Source organism: Micropterus salmoides, unplaced genomic scaffold (genome assembly GCF_014851395.1).
Source record: "Micropterus salmoides isolate LMB-PRFRI ecotype aquatic unplaced genomic scaffold, ASM1485139v1 Ms_hic_scaffold_5, whole genome shotgun sequence".
Lineage (NCBI taxonomy): Eukaryota > Metazoa > Chordata > Actinopteri > Centrarchiformes > Centrarchidae > Micropterus > Micropterus salmoides.
The window spans coordinates 21,950,328-21,970,774 of NW_024044237.1; the positions used below are offsets into that span (position 1 = coordinate 21,950,328).

The 20,447-nt window shown below is 40.0% G+C and overlaps 1 protein-coding gene across 1 annotated transcript; it reads right to left on the bottom strand.

Moving 5' to 3' along the window:
• Window positions 1–9,303: 9,303 nt before the first annotated feature.
• atl3 (atlastin 3) lies at window positions 9,304–20,165 on the bottom strand. Its single transcript, XM_038699308.1, has 14 exons — window positions 20,011–20,165; window positions 18,324–18,546; window positions 16,343–16,477; window positions 15,605–15,709; window positions 15,484–15,534; window positions 15,190–15,246; window positions 14,980–15,072; window positions 14,762–14,900; window positions 14,531–14,658; window positions 14,393–14,449; window positions 14,230–14,301; window positions 13,790–13,981; window positions 13,292–13,531; window positions 9,304–11,709 (listed from the first exon to the last, which is right to left on the bottom strand). The coding sequence occupies exons 2-14, from the start codon at window positions 18,525–18,527 to the stop codon at window positions 11,647–11,649; spliced, it is 1,536 nt and encodes a 511-aa protein (XP_038555236.1). The 5' UTR covers window positions 18,528–18,546; window positions 20,011–20,165; the 3' UTR covers window positions 9,304–11,646.
• Window positions 20,166–20,447: the final 282 nt, after the last annotated feature.

The window sequence follows — 20,447 nt, forward strand, 5'->3', positions numbered from 1 at the left end:
CTGCAAACCACGACTGTCCGGCTGTTTTATTTGCTGCCTGGCGTTTCCTTTTGACTTGTGTATAGTCAGTTTTGATAACACAAAGAAGTCGGCAGATCTAATCGATTTATTAATTAGCTTCAGTTCAATATGTTACATACACACATTAAACGGATGATAAAACAAAACAATAATAACCTCCCCAGGTACATTTTAACATATTATTAACCACCGTGACACTAATTGGCATCTGTTTGAGGGGAACTCTATTTTACGTCTTAATTTTTGAAATCTTTTTTTATATGTTCATCTTATTTTTCATGTGATATCGGCACCTTCTACTAAAAACTGTACTTCCTTTGGAGATGGCGGCCAGCGTGCGTGAACAAATCAAACATACCAAACGTGTGGCGGAGAGAATTGTGGGAATATGAGTTTGTTTGTGTAGTATTTGAATGAACCTACAAATCCCTGTTAATATCAGATGTACAGCATTATAAAAAGGATTTAGTCGTGCTCCATTAGTGCTTGATGAATTAAATTAAGATACCACGAAGATTATGATTAAAGCCGTTGATCAGAGTGTTTATTTATGTTTTTATTGTAACCTAGGCTGTTTTAAAAACAAACCATTGTTAGGCTATATATGTTTATAGTCATCATTGTGACAAACGCTGTGATTTCAGTGTCGGTTTCAAAGGCGTCAATCCGCGACATTAATGATTAGGCGTGATAATAAGTGATTAATAAATAAAGCTGCTGTTTTAACCGACATTCAGCAACCAAGCAAAGCGGTTTTCAGGATGGGAGGAAATTATCCGCCACCCATCCCCTTCCTCCCTCCGCTCTCCCCTCCCGTCCCTGCGGTTTTTGTTGGACTCACTTCCAAATATGGAAGTGAACGGTGAGCGGCGGCGGCGGCCGGTGCACGCGCCTCGCTCACAGCACGAGGAGGGCCGAGCCGCGACGCTGATCACCATATAAGGAAACAAGGGACACGAAATTCGCTGGAGCAGATTTTAGTACTCGGCATCTCGTGGAGGGGAGAGAGAAAGACACACAGAGAGAGTCAGTGTTGAGGATGAGAGGCAGCGGCAGACTCCCGGGCAGTGGGAAGATGAAGGAAAATAATGAACCATCTCTCCGGAGATTAAAATGATGCTGCCCGCTTTAAAATCACAGCTGAGGTCAATTCATACTGAGGCGGAGCTGTTTTGGTGGAAGGACGTGTGTTGTAGCTTAACGGCGACGTGGCTGTAAACACAAAGCCTGTAAAACATGACCTACTTTCATTAAATGGCGAAAGAACCAATGAAAACAACACTAATTTCCATCACAAACACATGAAATCATAGATCGCCATCATTGTCCTCAAATCTGCCATTGAGTATCTTCTAAATTCACAAAATATCTTCCCACCTTAGCGGACAGAAAATACAATAGTTTATAATATATATATTTTTAGAAAATGCTGGTGTTTAAAAGCTTATTTTCACTGTACATAGGATATCACATATTAGCTTTTTGTTTGTACTGCACCTAACATACAGTAGTTTCACTCTCACACACACACACACACACACATATATAGAGACAGCAAGAAGGTCTTGGGTTTGTCCCAGTGTCTGTTTGGGCTCTCTCTGGGTTCTCCAGCTTCCTCCCACTGTCCACAGACATGCAGGCTAGGTTAATTGGTGACTCTAAATTGACCAGATTGTATTTGAATATTTACTTTGTAAGTATCAGTACAACAAAATGCAGATTAACACCTAACCACATGTATAAACAGGAGCAAAGAGCATATAGCTATTATAAATGATTGTACAAAATGAACAATAAACCAATATGACTTGTATTGGATGATGTGATATAGGGATGATATGTAGCCTAGGCTACAGTATGAGTAAATGAAGCTTTGACGAGTATAATGATATGGTCTTATAATATCAACAATGAACCTACCATTATATATAGTGTAATGTAATATATACTATGAGCAGTAACACACACACACACACATATGTATATATGTATATACACATAAATATATATATATACATACATACATACATACATACATACATATATATATATATATATATGTATATACATATATATACATAAATATATACACTCACCTAAAGGATTATTAGGAACACCTGTTCAATTTCTCATTAATGCAATTATCTAACCAACCAATCACATGGCAGTTGCTTCAATGCATTTAGGTGTGTGGTCCTGGTCAAGACAATCTCCTGAACTCCAAACTGAATGTCAGAATGGGAAAGAAAGGTGATTTAAGCAATTTTGAGTGTGGCATGGTTGTTGGTGCCAGACGGGCCGGTCTGAGTATTTCACAATCTGCTCATTTACTGGGATTTTCACGCACAACCATTTCTAGGGTTTGCAAAGAATGGTGTGAAAAGGGAAAAACATCCAGTATGCGGCAGTCCTGTGGGCGAAAATGTCTTGTTGATGCTAGAGGTCAGAGGAGAATGGGCCGACTGATTCAAGCTGATAGAAGAGCAACTTTGACTGAAATAACCACTCGTTACAACCCGAGGTATGCAGCAAAGCATTTGTGAAGCCACAACACGCACAACCTTGAGGCGGATGGGCTACAACAGCAGAAGACCCCACCGGGTACCACTCATCTCCACTACAAATAGGAAAAAGAGGCTACGATTTGCAAGAGCTCACCAAAATTGGACAGTTGAAGACTGGAAAAATGTTGCCTGGTCTGATGAGTCTCGATTTCTGTTGAGACATTTAGATGGTAGAGTCAGAATTTGGCATAAACAGAATGAGAACATGGATCCATCATGCCTTGTTACCACTGTGCAGGCTGGTGGTGGTGGTGTAATGGTGTGGGGGATGTTTTCTTGGCACACTTTAGGCCCCTTAGTGCCAATTGGGCATTGTTTAAATGCCACGGCCTACCTGAGCATTGTTTCTGACCATGTCCATCCCTTTATGGCCACCATGTACCCATCCTCTGATGGCTACTTCCAGCAGGATAATGCACCATGTCACAAAGCTCGAATCATTTCAAATTGGTTTCTTGAACATGACAATGAGTTCACTGTACTAAAATGGCCCCCCCAGTCACCAGATCTCAACCCAATAGAGCATCTTTGGGATGTGGTGGAACGGGAGCTTTGTGCCCTGGATGTGCATCCCACAAATCTCCATCAACTGCAAGATGCTACCCTATCAATAAAACCAACATTTCTAAAGAATGCTTTCAGCACCTTGTTGAATCAATGCCACGTAGAATTAAGGCAGTTCTGAAGGCGAAAGGGGGTCAAACACAGTATTAGTATGGTGTTCCTAATAATCCTTTAGGTGAGGGTATATACACACACATACAGTGCCTTGCGAAAGTATTCGGCCCCCTTGAACTTTGACCTTTTGCCACATTTCAGGCTTCAAACTTAAAGATATAAAACTGTAATTTTTTGTGAAGAATCAACAACAAGTGGGACACAATTATGAAGTGGAACGAAATTTATTGGATATTTCAAACTTTAACAAATGAAAAACTGAAAAATTGGGCGTGCAAAATTATTCAGCCCCCTTAAGTTAATACATTGTAGCGCCACCTTTTGCTGCGATTACAGCTGTAAGTCGCTTGGGGTACGTCTATCAGTTTTGCACATCGAGAGACTGAAATTTTTGCCCATTCCTCCTTGCAAAACAGCTCGAGCTCAGTGAGGTTGGATGGAGAGTGTTTGTGAACAGCAGTTTTTTCCACAGATTCAATTGGATTCAGGTCTGGACTTTGACTTGGCCATTCTAACACCTGGATTTGTGAACCATTCCAGTGTAGATTTTGCTTTATGTTTTGGATCATTGTCTTGTTGGAAGACAAATCTCCGTCCCAGTCTCAGGTCTTTTGCAGACTCCATCAGGTAACCATCTTCCCTGTCCATGCTGTAGAAAAGCAGGCCCAAACCATGATGCTGCCACCACCATGTTTGACAGTGGTTTCATCTGACCAGAGCACCTTCTTCCACATGTTTGGTGTGTCTCCCAGGTGTCTTGTGGCAAACTTTAAACGAGACGTTTAATGGATATCTTTAAGAAATGGCTTTCTTCTTGCCACTCTTCCATAAAGGCCAGATTTGTGCAGTATACGACTGATTGTTGTCCTATGGACAGAGTCTCCCACCTCAGCTGTAGATCTCTGCAGTTCATCCAAAATGATCATGGGCCTCTTGGCTGCATCTCTGATCAGTCTTCTCTTTGTATGAGCTGAAAGTTTAGAGGGACGGCCGGGCCTTCGTAGATTTGCAGTGGTCTGATACTCCTTCCATTTCAATATTATCGCTTGCACAGTGCTCCTTGGGATGTTTAAAGCTTGGGAAATCTTTTTGTATCCAAATCCGGCTTTAAACTTCTCCACAACAGTATCTCGGACCTGCCTGGTGTGTTCCTTGTTCTTCATGACGCTCTCTGTGCTTTAAACGGACCTTTGAGACTATCACAGAGCAGGTGCATTTATATGGAGACTTGATTTCACACAGGTGGATTCTGTTTATCATTTGTCATTTAGGTCAACATTGGATCATTCAGAGATCCTCACTGAACTTCTGGAGAGAGTTTGCTGCACTGAAAGTAAAGGGGCTGAATAATTTTGCACACCCAATTTTTCAGTTTTTCATTTGTTAAAAAGGTATGAAATATCCAATAAATTTCGTTCCACTTCATAATTGTGTCCCACTTGTTGTTGATTCTTCACAAAAAATTACAGTTTTATATCTTTATGTTTGAAGCCTGAAATGTGGCAAAAGGTCGAAAAGTTTAAGGGGGCTGAATACTTTCGCAAGGCACTGTATATACATATATATATACATATACACATATATACACTGCTCAAAAAAATAAAGGGAACACTTAAACAACACAATGTCAACTCCAAGTCAATCACACTCCTGTGAAATCAAACTGTCCACTTAGGAAGCAACACTGATTGACAATCAATTTCACATGCTGTTGTGCAAATGGAATAGACAACAGGTGGAAATTATAGGCAATTAGCAAGACACCCCCAATAAAGGAGTGTTCTGCAGGTGGTGACCACAGACCACTTCTCAGTTCCTATGCTTCCTGACTGATGTTTTGGTCACTTTTGAATGCTGGCGGTGCTTTCACTCTAGTGGTAGCATGAGACGGAGTCTACAAACCAAACAAGTGGCTCAGGTAGTGCAGCTCATCCAGGATGGCACATCAATGCGAGCCGTGGCAAGAAGGTTTGCTGTGTCTGTCAGCGTAGCGTCCAGAGCATGGAGGCGCTACCAGGAGACAGGCCAGTACATCAGGAGACGTGGAGGAGGCCATAGGAAGGCAACAACCCAGCAGCAGGACCGCTACCTCCGCCTTTTAAATTTTAAATGTCATCAAGTACGCTGTGATGAATTTAGCTCCTTTGAAGTTCTCACTCTTAAAGTTGGAGGGCTGCAACCTATCATATTTGTTATAATTTATCGTCCCCCAAAACCGCCTGGAGGATTTTTATCAGAACTTCCTGAATTCTTATCTACTCTGGTTTTAAATTATGACAGAATTGTTCTTTGTGGCGATTTTAATATTCATGTTGATGACCCCACCAATGTTAATGCAACTGACTTTTTAAATATGGCCACTTCTTTTAACTTCAAACAACATGTCAAAGGGCAAACACATAACCGTGGTCATACACTGGACTTGGTTTTTACCCTGGGTGTCAGCATTTCCTCTGTGGAATTAGTGGACATGACCATATCTGACCACAGATGTATTGTTTTTAGCTGCTATTCGCCTGTTACTCATGCCACCTCACCAAGCTCCGTGTGTTGTCGCATCTTTAATGAACAAAGTGTTTCAAAGTTTTGCGCAGTCTTTCAGAGCCAAAGCCAACACCTGTCTGATTCCAACACCAACAATCTGGTCGATCACTTCAATCATATCTGCTTGTCGTCACTAAATATTACTGCTCCTCTAAAGGTTAGGCCTACGTCTAAAGCTAGTAAACAACCCTGGATAAATGACAACATTCGCAGCCTAAAAAGGGAATGCAGGAAAGCAGAGCACAGATGGAAAAAATCCAATCTCCAAGTCCATTACCTCAGTGTGAAGGATTTATTAATTAGCTACAATAAAATGGTTAAGGATGCGAGAACACACTATTTTTCTGAACTCATTACTACACATAAACACAATCCCAGGTTTCTGTTTAAGAATGTGGATCAGCTGGTAAACCCAACCCCTCCTTGTGCCTCAGCTGAAAGTAATGATGACTGTGAATTGTTTTTATCTTATTTTACCAATAAGGTGGTGTTAATCAGAGCCTCTATTACCCCCGTGGCCTCTTACTCAGAGGTCCCTCACCAGCAACAACAGAGTTTTAACAAAAAAAAAACAGTATCACAAATGAGAGTGTCCTCCGGCCCACTTGATATAATACCTACAAAATTTTTACTAAAAGTAATAGATTCTGTTGGGCCCCATTTGATCTCTGTTTTCAACAGCTCCCTATCTACTGGTTGTGTCCCTGATTATTTTAAAACGGCTTGCGTGAACCCACTTTTAAAGAAACCTGGTTTAGATCCCTCCCTCCCACATTATTTTAGACCAATTTCAAAACTGCCTTTTACTGCAAAGATTCTAGAAAGAATTGTGTCCAAACAGCTACTCACTGTGCTGGAAAATAACAAATTATTTGAAAAGTTTCAGTCTGGTTTTAGGAAGTACCACAGCACTGAGACTGCACTGCTTAAAGTCACCAATGACCTTTTAATGTCTGCTGATGAAGGCATGTGCTCAGTCCTTGTACTCCTGGACCTTAGCGCTGCTTTTGACACCATTGATCACAACATCATGTTAGACAGACTGAGGCACTGGGTGGGGATCTCTGGTACTGCTCTAGAATGGTTTTCATCCTACCTGTCAAATAGGAAGTTTTGCGTGTCTGTAAACAACTATGTCTCTTCATTCTGTCCAGTTAAATATGGTGTGCCTCAGGGGTCGGTCTTAGGACCCATTTTGTTTTCCTTGTATCTGCTTCCCCTTGGACATATTATCCATAAACATGGCATTTCTTTTCATATTTATGCTGATGACACACAAATATACTTGCCTGTCAGATCCACAGACCCTGGAATGCTGAGTTCACTTAACAACTGCCTTTGTGAAGTTAAAAAATGGATGTCAAATAATTTCCTCCAGCTGAACTCAGACAAAACAGAAATCCTGGTCATCGGGTCCCAGCAGATGGCAAATCAAATACTGCCATCTGCTGGTTCCCTAGTAAATCACATTAAGCCTGTGGCAAAGAACCTTGGTGTTTGGTTTGATAGTAATTTAAATTTCGAGCAGCACACCACAAAGCTTGTTCAATCATGTTTTTATCAACTTAGAAATATAGCTAAAATTCGATCTATGTTAACTTTTAAGGACACCGAGACCATTTTACACGCCTTCATCTCATCACGCCTGGATTATTGCAACAGCCTTTTCACCTGTTTAACCCAAAAATCTATTGATCGACTCCAGACTGTCCAGAACTCAGCTGCCAGGCTTTTAACCAGAACAAAGAAATATGACCACATTACTCCTATTTTAGCTTCACTACACTGGCTCCCAGTATGTTTTAGAATTGACTTTAAAATTCTATTGATCACTTTTAAAGCTCTTCATGGCCTCTCGCCTTGTTATATTTCTGACCTTTTAGTCCCATACGCACCAGCACGTACCTTGAGATCCTCGGGCAGAGGTCTGTTGTCTGTTCCAGAGTCTCGACTGAAAACTAAAGGGGACAGAGCGTTTGCTGTCAGGGCCCCGAGGCTCTGGAACAGCCTGCCCGAGGAAATCAGGTCGGCTGAGTCAGTGAACTCTTTTAAGTCCCTTCTTAAAACATACTTTTATAGGAGAGCTTTTCCCGATCTTATTTGACTTTATTTTATCCCTTTTATTTTATTGTATTTTACTAATTTTATATAAAATTTTCATGCTCATTTTTTTTTTGTATTATTCTTTACACTTGTTAAAGCACTTTGTAACTTGTTTTTGAAAAGTGCTCTACAAATAAGGATTATTATTATTATTATTATTGTGCAAGGAGGAGCAGGAGCAGCACTGCCAGAGCCCTGCAAAATGACCTCCAGCAAGCCAAAAATGTGCATGTGTCTGCTCAAACGGTCAGAAACAGACTCCATGAGGGCCCAACGTCCACAGGTGGGGGTTATGCTTACAGCCCAACACCGTGCAGGACGTGTGGCATTTGCCAAAGAACACCAAGATTGGCAAATTCGCCACTGGCGCCCTGTGCTCTTCACAGATGAAAGCAGGTTCACAGTGAGCACATGTGACAGACATGACAGATGTGAAAGAGTCTGGAGACGCCGTGGAGAACGTTCTGCTGCCTGCAACATCCTCCAGCATGACTGGTTTAGCGGTGGGTCAGTAATGGTGTGGAGTGGCATTTCTTTGGGGGGGCGCACAGCCCTCCATGTGCTCGCCAGAGGTAGCCTGACTGCCATTAGGTACTGAGATGAGCTCCTCAGACCCCTTGTGAGACCATATGCTGGTGCGGTTGGCCCTGGGTTCTTCCTAATGTAAGACAATGCTAGACCTCATGTAGCTGAGGTGTGGCAGCAGTTCCTGCAAGAGGAAGGCATTGATGCTATGGACTGGCCCGCCCGTTCCCCAGACCTGAATCCAATTGAGCACATCTGGGACATCATGTCTCGCTCCATCCACCAACGCCACGTTGCACCACAGACTGTCCAGGAGTTGGCGGATGCTTTAGTCCAGGTCTGGGAGGAGATCCCTCAGGAGACCATCCGCCACCTCATCAGGAGCCCAGGCGTTGTAGGGAGGCCATACAGGCACGTGGAGGCCACACACACTACTGAGCCTCATTTTGACTTGTTTTAAGGACATTACATCAAAGTTGGATCGGCCTGTAGTGTGGTTTTCCACTTTGATTTTGAGTGTGACTCCAAATCCAGACCTCCATGAGTTGATAAATTTGATTTTTTTAAATTTATAATATATATAAATTTGATTTCCATTGATAATTTTTGTGTGATTTTGTTGTCAGCACATTCAACTATGTAAAGAAATGAGTATTTAATGAGATTATTTCATTCATTCAGATCTAGGATGTGTTATTTTAGTATTCCCTTTATTTTTTTTGAGGATGCACGCACGCACGCACGCATGCACACAAATTGGAATATCTTTTTTTCACTTTTGCACAACCATTACATGTTTACAACTCAAACTGAGTTTCGTCCCTAGTGCCATTAAAAAACAGTAGAAGGAAAAGATTGGAAAGATGCATTAACAGTTTCAAGCTTTGTTTATTCTTTTAAAAAACTGCATTTCTCAAGTCAAGGCCACCATAGCCCTGCAAGAGATTACATTAACCGTTACCACAATATTGCATGCATTTATTTACTTTTGGAACAAGCTGTGTGCAAAAAGCACCAAGGAGGAATGGAAGTGCAACAATAAGTGCATGAAAAAAAGAACTTGAAGTTTCCTCCTCTTGTGGAAAGGTACAGAAATGGAATGTGCAAAGTGAGGGTCAAAAATCTTGCGACTGAGAAAGTCTCTCATCCTCCAAATTTCCACATTTTCTTCTTTGGCCCTGTATACTTAAATCGTACACCTACAGTGTCATGGAAGATATGGTTAGTTGTTGAAGTGCACAATATAAAACCTGTACAGACTACAGGATGCTACTTTCGCTCTCAGGTCACACAGTCTTGTTGCATTTAGAAGGCTCATTTCACTAAACTAAATTTTGCCATTCCACTTTCCCAATCTAATTTCTCTAAAAGAACCTGCATTGATTTTGATATTCAGAAATGTAGGGCATGGTTGCAAACAATCCTTTATTCCAATGCCTGATTCATTCCGAGTTGGCCTGAGAAGCCCCGCTTGGCCCCACAAAGAAAAACTAAAACCTAATCAATCCATGGTGTAGTCAAACCTTTTTAATTCCCTGTATGATTGATTTTTCAAAGACTCGGCTAATTGGTTAAATGGCTGCAGGTAAATGAGGACCAAAGAAACAAGTCAGCCCACATTTATTATTTGTCCTTGTCTGTCACATGGTTATTTATTATATAATATGCAACCATTACGTGGAAGTCATTTGAAGCAAAGCTCTGACTCTCAATATTTTCAAGCCGATACTGATTATTTAATCAGAAACCAAATATTTGTCATATTCAAAAAAAAGAAATTTAACATTGACCAAGTTTTCTTATACAGTTTACTAAGTACAAAGTTTAGTTGAAAACCTTTGTGGAGAATGAATAAAAACTGTGAAATAGTCGACAAATGGCTGCAGCCAGATCATCAATGTGAACTCGATAAACTGCTAATGAGTGTTTTCACAGCAGAGCTTATAGCAGAGGCTAAGAATGGTTGGTGAGTGTGTTATGCAGGGAATAATTTCTGGAGGCACAAGCATACTCACATTACTACATGTTAAGGATTTTGACAACCACCAAATTTGATCAGAATCTGTCCACGTGCTGCTGAAAATAGACACATGTACAAACGGGGACAGCACTCAGTCACATTTCCTTTAGATTTCTACTGCTTCCATTTCTGTCTTTCTATTTAAACATCCTGCTTGTTTATTTGTTCCATGCATGTTTAACACTGTTTCTTACTCTGTTTTGAAGAAATACAACTCTCTAGTTTACACTGCCGAGTATATTTTATCTTTTTTATCGAGTATATTTAATAACTGAGGTTTGAAGTGATGACTACAATGCCAATGCATAATTCAAATATTTAAAGTGAACTCTACGGCTGACTGGTTGCTAGTTTTATTATTTTGGAAGTTCAACACCTGTCAGTATTACAATGTTTTATCTTTGGAGTTGGAAAGTTTTGCTAAATATAAGTTTCTATGTATAATTTCTAGTATATTGTATCAAAATCTATAAAGTCTAAGACATTTCCATCAAGGAATAAATGGTAAAGCACAGAAACCAGTGAGATTCACCCAAACTCCCATTACATGCAGCCTCCCAAAATATACTGTGCTATACAGAAAGTGCGTATCCTCTTATGGAAATACTAGTTTATATCAAATATAAAGCAAATCCCCAAAAAGAATGGAATGTTTTCAAGGCCACAAAGTAAAAAAATATAGCCACAAACAAATATGTATAAATGTATAAGCTATAAAGCCAGCACTTTTGCTTTTAAAAAGGTAATAAGATATACTGCAGAAGCTTTGGCTGAAGCACACCCTGACTACCCCTCTCTGAACAAAATTACAGCCAAGAAAGATCCATTCAGCTGAAATAGAAAATATGTAAGTGTTTTGTAAGTTTAAAGGTAAACATCAACTTGTCTCTTAAGACCGATTGTAAACTTGTAAAATGAGTGTCAATTAAAGACAAGAAGTATCAATAAGAGGGATTGGGTTGGTTTAACTCCCTGCTCCAGTCACCTTTATATGAGCCTGGAGTTTAACAGGCAGAGGAACCTGCATAATAAAGATGCTGGTGAATTGGCATCATGTTTTATACCATGTGCCAATGTAGTTCAGCTGCATGTTTGTTCCAATGGGTGGCATGATAAGGCTTTAGTGCTGAATGTGTGCTTGTGTTGTGCTCTGGTTGCATTGCATCGAGATTATGAAGGTTCAGAGGTCCTCTAACGAGATTTCTTCTGGTCACCAATGCTTGTACTTCTTGACTTGTTCAACACCACGGTGGCCTGAAAACAGAGAAAAGGGAAAGACAATTAATTTGACTGCGTCAAGTTTCTCACCACATTTGTTGACTTCCGTTTTCTATGTTGTGGTTAATTCACTGAAACCTCTCAGCCGCACTTGTAATATTTTTAAACACAAAGTGGGTTCACTCACTTCAAACCACTTCTGGTTTCAAAACACAAACCTCCAACTATATTGCTCTGCTAGCTAACCATACAATTGCGATTTAATATGATAAGTGGGATTAGTTAGTCGTCCCAAATCACATTTGATTGGATACATTTATGTAATGACCTTGGAGTTCAAGATGAGTCAATCAAAATATTTTTATCTTTTAGAAGAAGAGGGGGGAAAAAAACATATATATATATATAGCAGGTTTTATAGCAGGTTTTCAACTTCTCTCTCTAGCTCTGTTTCTTTCCATACAACAACTTCTGTCACTTTGTGTCAACAACTGAGTACAACACTTCAATGTCTTCCAGGAGTGACTGCCTGAAAGGGTGTGGCATTATTCCCATATTTAAACTATCATCTCATCTCACCCCTCTCCATGATGGCAGCCTTTGAGCGTGGCTACAGACATCTGCTTTCTTTTTGCTTGGCCAGTACAAACTGTTTTTTTTACCCAGCACACGCCTGCCTTAAAAGAAAACTCCAACAATTTAGCATTACTCTCCTATACCATTGTCGGAGTCAAGATGACATCACTTGAGGCAATATGTCAGATTTTGTGCAGCTCCCTTTGGCGCAACAAAAGACTTGCACAACATTTTTCCACATATACAGTGGTATTCCCCAAGACTTGTAAACAGAGTTTGAGATGTAAAACTGTTGGACCTCCCCCTTTAAGTAAACAAATGTTTGCTATCAGTTCACCTTTTATAACTCTACAGGGCATTCAAATATCAGTGTCAGTGTAGCTCAGTGTCTGTCAGCATTTTTCTGCATCCTTCTTGCCCAACTGAGCTGAAAATCGACTACTTAAGCTTTAAAGTACTTTCAAAAGGCAATTTTAGTATAAAAGAGGCTTTAAAACAGGTTGTTCGAGGCCAAATGAGCCACTAAAAAGACACTAAAAGATTATAGACACCGCAGTTGGCTAGCAAGTCACACATTATTTCAGGTAGCCACATGGCCACTGTCTTTGTTAGCTACACTCACAAGGTCTGAAATGACCGGACCTATAAGTCAAGAAAAATCTGAGAAATGCTTAGCTTGCCTGTAAACTTTGCAGTGTTCCTTTGTGTTTCTCATGCTGCACTAGCAGCATATCCAAATTGAAACTATTATTTTGTTCATATCCAGTTTTTGTCACATAGTATGACTCTATAAACTAAAATGAACTTCCTAATATTATTTTTGTTACCAGTTTTTCACAGGTGAGTCAAAAGCTAGATTACCCTAGGATTGCTGGATGCCAATTTTGTTTTTCCAACATCAATTGCTCCCTCTAGTGAGCTTAATAGGTAAATGCTTTGGGGAAAAAATACCATAATGATGCAACTAAAAGCTGTAAAAGCCATATAGACAGACATCAGTTAACAATGAATTGACCTCTGCCACCAGCCCCATTATTCTCACCTGCTCCAGGACGACACCTGCAGCCTGGTCGATGGCTCCTCCGACAGTCCGGTATCGACCAGAGAAGCGGATGAAGGCCCACGTCAGCATTGACATCATGACCACACCCAGAGTACAGTCACACACCAAGGCGAAGGTAGACAGGCCAATGAAGAGCAACACGCCTGACAGCACATAGAGGAGGCACACCAAGACAAACAGAACTGCAGGTGTCCGGAAGGCGCTGAAGAGATTTTTTGACTTTTACAGCAAAGAGAAAAACAGATGGTTAAGAACATTTTTCAAATCATATGATTGCCAAAAACAGCAATGCATGCAATAATAATATACTTCAATAAAAATCATTCAAGTTTTGGTTTGTATAATAAATGGACATCAACTACTTACAAAGTCTACAACATTTAAGAATGCTAAGCTCTGTATTTTAACGTCAAAAACTAAAATAATAATAAATAAATAGTTTATTGTATATATTGTGTGTATGGAATAGTTTCTTGCCTCATTGTGCTTGCTGTATGACTGCCACATGTCCTCCAGCTCCTGTTCCAGCTGTGCTTGGTAACGCTTACAAAAATCTTGTCCGCCCATCTTCTTGGTTGAGGAGAAGTTATGAAGAGCCTCTCGGAAAAAAAAGCGATGCTTTTCCTCCAGAGAGTCAGGAGACACATAGGGCAAGTCTCCCCCACACACCTTGGCAAAAAAAACAAAGACAAAAAGAGACTTAAGAAAAGAATGTTTGTAGTCGGAATTATTTGAACACTAGGAGTCATTTTTTTGTTAAAACATAACAGGATAATCAGTCCTTCCTCTGCTGATAAAAAAGGAAACAAACACTCTACTGATACAGAGGTTTCCATGTCCCACAATGCCAATGATGACCACAAAACAGAGTGAAAAGGTGTATTAATGCACCGTCTTTTACATTTAAGTGAACCCACCTTCTCCATATTCTTGTAATACTGATCTTTGGCTGCTGCCACGGCTGCCAGGTTGTTTGCCTCTGCTGTAGCCTGGTGAGACAAACAGGAATCTTAAAACACAAACAAGAGCAAGTCATAATTACCCATGCCCCCAGTTTACTTATGTTGATCCTGCACATACCATAAGCATCGTCTTTGGCTGCGGCAAGTCTTCTCCCTGGTAAATCTTGATGTAAGCCTGGTAAGGCAATAATTACAATATTAGATCTGAAAAACTGGTTTGGGTTTAGCAGGGAATCTCAGACAGAGAAGATGTTACCTTGAAGTACTCCAGCAAGCCCCGGCAGGTGACTTTGTTTCCATGTATTTCTTTCACAGCCAGACGATCCGGGTGCAGCAGTTTGGGAATGAGGCTCTTCAGCTGCTCTCTGAACTCCGAGGCCACGTCTGACAAAATAAATAGATCAAAACTCAGGACAGCACTCAAGTCTATTAGACATTCTGCTAAATACCAACCTTAAACGAAAAAAGTAGGGAAAACAGATCTTACCCTTAAGCTGTCCCCGAAAAGCAGGGCTGGTGGCAACATTCAATCCAGGGTGAGGTAACAGGAAGCAAGAAATGCTGGTGAAGCATGAATGGATGTGCTGCCTCACTGTTTGCAGCTCCTCATGTTGGGTCACCTTAACCTTTCAAAAACGTAACGGAAAAGTAATCAGCCAAGTGTATTTATTATATTCGGCCAAATTAACAAGACAGAATAGGTACCTGTAATCTTTTATCCAGGAAATCACTGCCTCCTTTAAACCCGTAGGCATATTCATAGGGAAAGCTCCAGTCCCTGATTAGGAACATCAAAGACTGTAGGAGGCAAAAGAAAGGTGTTCAAAACATTTTTTAATCAAACAGAGAAACAAAAGCAATCAGATAAACATCCAACATCAGCAACAATTGATCAATTCCTGTCGTTTTTCTTACCTGAAAGGGTTTCAGAAAGATCTCATCCATAGCAAGACGACCATACTCCGTGAACAGCTGTGAGGAGGAGGCAGATATTATGCAAAATGAATACTGACGCAAAACTCTAAGTGACATAACTGAAACACTTTTCTGTCACACGCAAAAAATCTTATTCCAAGACCTTTGTATTTCATAGTCTATGTCTTAAGAACATATAGTCTTAATCAGTTAGTTCTCTTAGGGGGAAAGTTTCTAACATGCTTAATTGACCACATCAAACTGACATCATTGTCTATACTAATGTAAACAGACCTGTAGCTGCTGCAGATCGTCCTCTTGTATGTTCTGTGACAGATTGTAGATCTACAAAAGAGAAACTATGTAAGCAAACATTACATGATTAAATCAGTGATAATCAGAGGAGATCAGTCACCTGTATGGAACTTGTCATGGTGCTGAGGGCAAAGATGGTGGCACAATCCTTCACGGTGGACTGGTTATCAAAGGCTCCCTGAGTGTCCATCAACACTACTGCCACCTACAGGAGCACAAAGACGAGTATTATACGTGACATGAACGCTTGGCATGACCAGAGTTGGGATAAGAAAGAACACTCCGATTTGAATTAGAAATGTTGAAAAGATGTTTGATTTTATTTATATTGAAAACATCCTTCAGATTACAAACAAATAAAAACAAAAGGTAAATTACATTACAGCTTATGGCTAGTGTCCCCCAAAAATACATTTTACAATTATATTAAACAGAGAAGAAAAAAAGAGAGCAAATAATCACATTCAAGAACCTGAAACCGTAAAATGTTGCTTGATTAACGTCTTAAATTATGAATCAACTATCTACTACTATTGTTGTTGATAAATTTTCTATAGATCGACTATCCAATTAATCTCTCATTAGTAAGTCAGACTAACTAATGAGAGTTTAGTTTCATAGATGAAGAGTGAAAAGGTCAAAAAGAGGAGAGAATGGGATGAATTTTGAGGAAATAAAAATCAGTAAAAGAAAATTGTGACCCAAGTAAAATAAATATTTTAGTATAATTATAAACTAAGTTCTAAATACTAAACACTTTACTGTAGTTTTTCAGCAAACCTCCCACAACACACAGACCTACAAAAGGTCAATGAAGAAACATAAATAGCGCATCTACCTCTGTCCCATCGCTCTTTTTTACAGGGAAAACTTCACTCCACAGCTGGATGCCTGTTGTCTCTGGTTCTGAACCCCCTCTCCAAGAAAATCCTGTCAGGGGCTCATCATTTTGACCCAGCCAGTTTTCATCACTCTGCAGAAATAAAAAAATGACTTTTAAGATCAGTCAGGGGCAAGCTGGGGCTTTTTTGTGAAACTCTGTGTATCCAAACCTTCTGACTAATTCAAAAATTGAAACATGCCTTGGCAGGTACTTCCAATTAAACTGAAGAATGAAGCAGAAATTTTACCCTTAAGTAGGAACGCACTGAAATGAAAATTCTTGGCCGATGCCGAAAATAATGAAACAAATTTGCCGAATACCGTACAAGTACATTCACATTTTTGCCATATTTATTTTACTATAGCATAAATTAAATAGTCAGAATGTGCTTTTTACTCAGTGTTTCCCACAGGATTTGGAGAGACTAAGGTGGGTGGGTCCGAGGCCCAAGAGGGTCTGGTAAAGTAAATTACATGTGTCCATTTACTTTTAATGGACACATGTAATATCTTTTATACTTACTGGTTGTTTGATACTTACTTTGTAAATATAATCCAATTAATCTTATTTCCATTCTGTATAGACACTTTATTTTGAAAACCAGACAGTCACATGTGTGTCCTCACGCTAAATTCATCAAGTCCGAACCAATTTGTTAAATAATGTTGTATATGGCTCTCGTATCACGTAACATGAAGACTTCATAGCCTCTCTTCAGGTAGGACTCTCATACTGCAACACTTGTCTTTGTAAAGAGAGAAACTGACAAATAAAGTCACCAACCTGCCTGTCAGCTCGCACTGGGCCGTTCCAGTTAACATAAAGGCTCAAATACGTGTGCACTCCAAATGTAGGTGCGGCTAGCTTAATGGCCTTCTCAGAAAGGAATGACAGAAACACTTAAAACAGGTCAGACTGTTTGTTGCCTTTTCTAAAAGGTCAGCCACAGATGGAGTCGATGTGCTAGGAGACAATTCAGCAGAACAGTGTCTTTCTCAGAGACTTGAAAATGCTTCCACACTGCTTTGTCTTAAGTGCTATTTTTGGCCGATTAATTTCGGTGGCCGAACATCTGGTGCATCCCTACCCTTAAGTGTTAAATGAAACACCAGTTGTTATACATAATTTACAACATAAAAAGTACTAAGTGGACTGTAGACCCCAGTCAGGTCATAATTATCTCCTCAGCTTCTGTCCCTTCAGTTCTTTTGGATGCACTTGGTAGACGACAAAATGATGAAATGGTTGCCAACGTGCGGCCTTATGGCGGTACTACAGCAAAGGTAACGGGAGCTATTGCTATTGATGAAATTAATTAATAAACATATCAAATGCAATGCCAAGCATTATGCTATCTTACAAGATATGTAAAGAAAAAACAAACTCATGGTATTCACTTAGACTCCACTCCTTAAGCTGATGATACACGGAGCAACATTTAGAGGAATGTTGTTGGGCAATGTTGTCGTCAATGGTAATGAGTAAAGATTACTACTGTAATACCCCCACCCGTTGACCCGCCACCCCGATCTGCCGCTATCCGTTCAAAACATAGTTGGACTTGGCGCCAGGAACATTGCCCAGCAGCACTGCTCAAAAAGGTGCCCCGTGTATCATCAACTTTAGTGACTAAATTCTCAGTTATCATCAAACTAGTTAGATCACATGTTAGAGGAGGGATGTGGCACAGCTGCATAAAGGTTTTCATTCCAACCACTTAGTGATTTTCCAGATTATCACACCTCCAACACAACATTAGTCAGCATCACCTGCTGTTACCTCCTTGCTATAAAGCATGTATTAGTCAACATGAAAATATTCCAGATTCAAAAAAGTCCTCCCTAGGTAAGTAATGTTGGCCTCTGAGTCCTGTAAACAGATATGGGAGTGAGATATAAGGCCCAGCATTGAAAGATCATGTTGCAATGTGACTCACCTGTCTGTATAAGTAACGAAGCATGAAATCAAGCAGGAAGCTCTTTCCCTTTCTGAAGGCTCCAGCCACTGACAGGACCACCACATGTTTGTCTCGGACCTTGGGAGCCAACAGAACCTGAGCTAAAGCCTTTGTGTCCAAAGCAAAAGAGTGATTCTCCTTACACACTGTGACGATCTGAACTGGGCCTGGTTCACTCCGCATCCTTAAGAGGTACTGGTCACTGTGAATATCACAGACAAAAAGATCAGGTTGATATTAGCAGGGAAAGCACAATTTTAGGGCTGCAACTTGTGAGTATTTTTAATTATGGATTTATCTGTCCATATTTTGTCTTTAACTTGTCACAAAAAGTGAAAAATGTCAAACTAACAGTCCACACCACCAAACAAATATTAATGTACAATGACAAGAAGCACAGAAAAGCAGCAAATCATCACATTTCAGAAACTGGGAATAGTATATCTTTTACTTTTAATCCATGTATGGTTCATTCTTCGTTTCAAAACCAAATCCGAAAAAACAAACAAAAAAAGTTGTTAGCACCCTTAGATTATGTTATGCCTAAAATTTATGAACTAATGGTAAAATATTATTCTGAGCAACCATGGCACATGATGGTTTTCCAAATCTGAAGTGAACATCACCAGAACAGAAACTATTCAAAATAAATTGGTCACAAGAAACTAACGGAAAATAATCAATAATGTCAGTAGCCATTAGTTGTAGGCCTAAAGGACAAATTCCTGGAGTAGATAACTACTAAAAATTACAACTGATTTTCTTTCCATCTTCACTAAGATATGACATTTGGACAGTCAAAGCTGTTTACTTACTAAGTTGCATTTCGTTTGTGCTAAAAGAAAAACCAGACTAGCACTGATCCTTCCATCAGACATAATATTTATCTCTGTGTAAAGCTGTGGGATAATCGTATGGGTGTCATGCTGCTTTGCCTCCAGCTACAGTGGATCCAGCATTGTCTGCAGAACACTGTCCATTTTAGCTGCTTCAAAGGCCTTCATTGTTGTTGCTTTCTGAGGAGGACGTCCTCTCCCATGATGAGACGGGGAGGAGCTTTCATAAAAGGTTATAAATAACCAAAAGCTCTCTCCCTTCACACATACGCTAAACACCTTAAGGGTGTGGCATTCAGCAGCAGCAGCAGCAGCCTGCCAGGCATTTCTGAGCAGTGGAAAAAAAATAGCTTTGACACCACATCGTGTTTTGTTATCTGTCTGCATTTTGTTGTAAGCAAGTAAAGCATGAGATAAACTAAAGTGTGCAGTACCTTCTTTATAATTAAGATTGCAACTGCCAATTAACGCCGCCCGCGACGTTAGCTAACAGCTACGTGGGCAGTAAAGTTCCCCGGACCAGTAAGGCTATGGCTAAGCTAAAGAGATCTCTAACGTTAACATAACTAACAGTTACAGATAAATTCAACAAGCTCAATAGAAACAAAAAACCTTAACTACTGATGTGTTATCGTACCAGTTAGCGGCGGTAGCTAACTCAACGGTCTGTCTGCATGTACTCTAACAAAAACGTTAGCTAACGCGTGTCTGTTAGTTGTCAAAGCAAACAAGTGTTAAGAAAAATCTTCAATAAGTATAACGTTAGTCCGGACTAGCTTAAACATAACTTATCTCATTGCGTTAGCTCCCGATTTGCAATGCAATGTTACCTTTGGTGTCTTCAAACGGCTTCAACACAATCACAAAAGAGTCAAGACACCACTGAAAGGTGACTTTTTTTTACCCTGGCATGAAAACAAAACACAGTAACTTTTTCTTCTTCTTCTATGGTCTTCAGAGGAGCGATAACTTTTTTCCCCGCACCACGAAACTCAAACGTCCGCTTTCAGCTCGCGCAAAGTCCTATGGGAAATGTAGTTTTGGTGTGGCCTCGTGCTTGTACTTCAGTCTGTCAATGAACTACGTTACCCGAGGTGCCAAATCTGCCTCATTGCTACGGGAAATGTAGTTTATAACGTAAACATATCGAATACGGAAGTATCAGATAATTAATGTAAAACAGATAAGGTTGCTTTGCGTATACACAAATATTTTTCCGAAAGAGTTATGCTTTTGAAAAATACACTGTGGCTTAAGAACAGGTTTT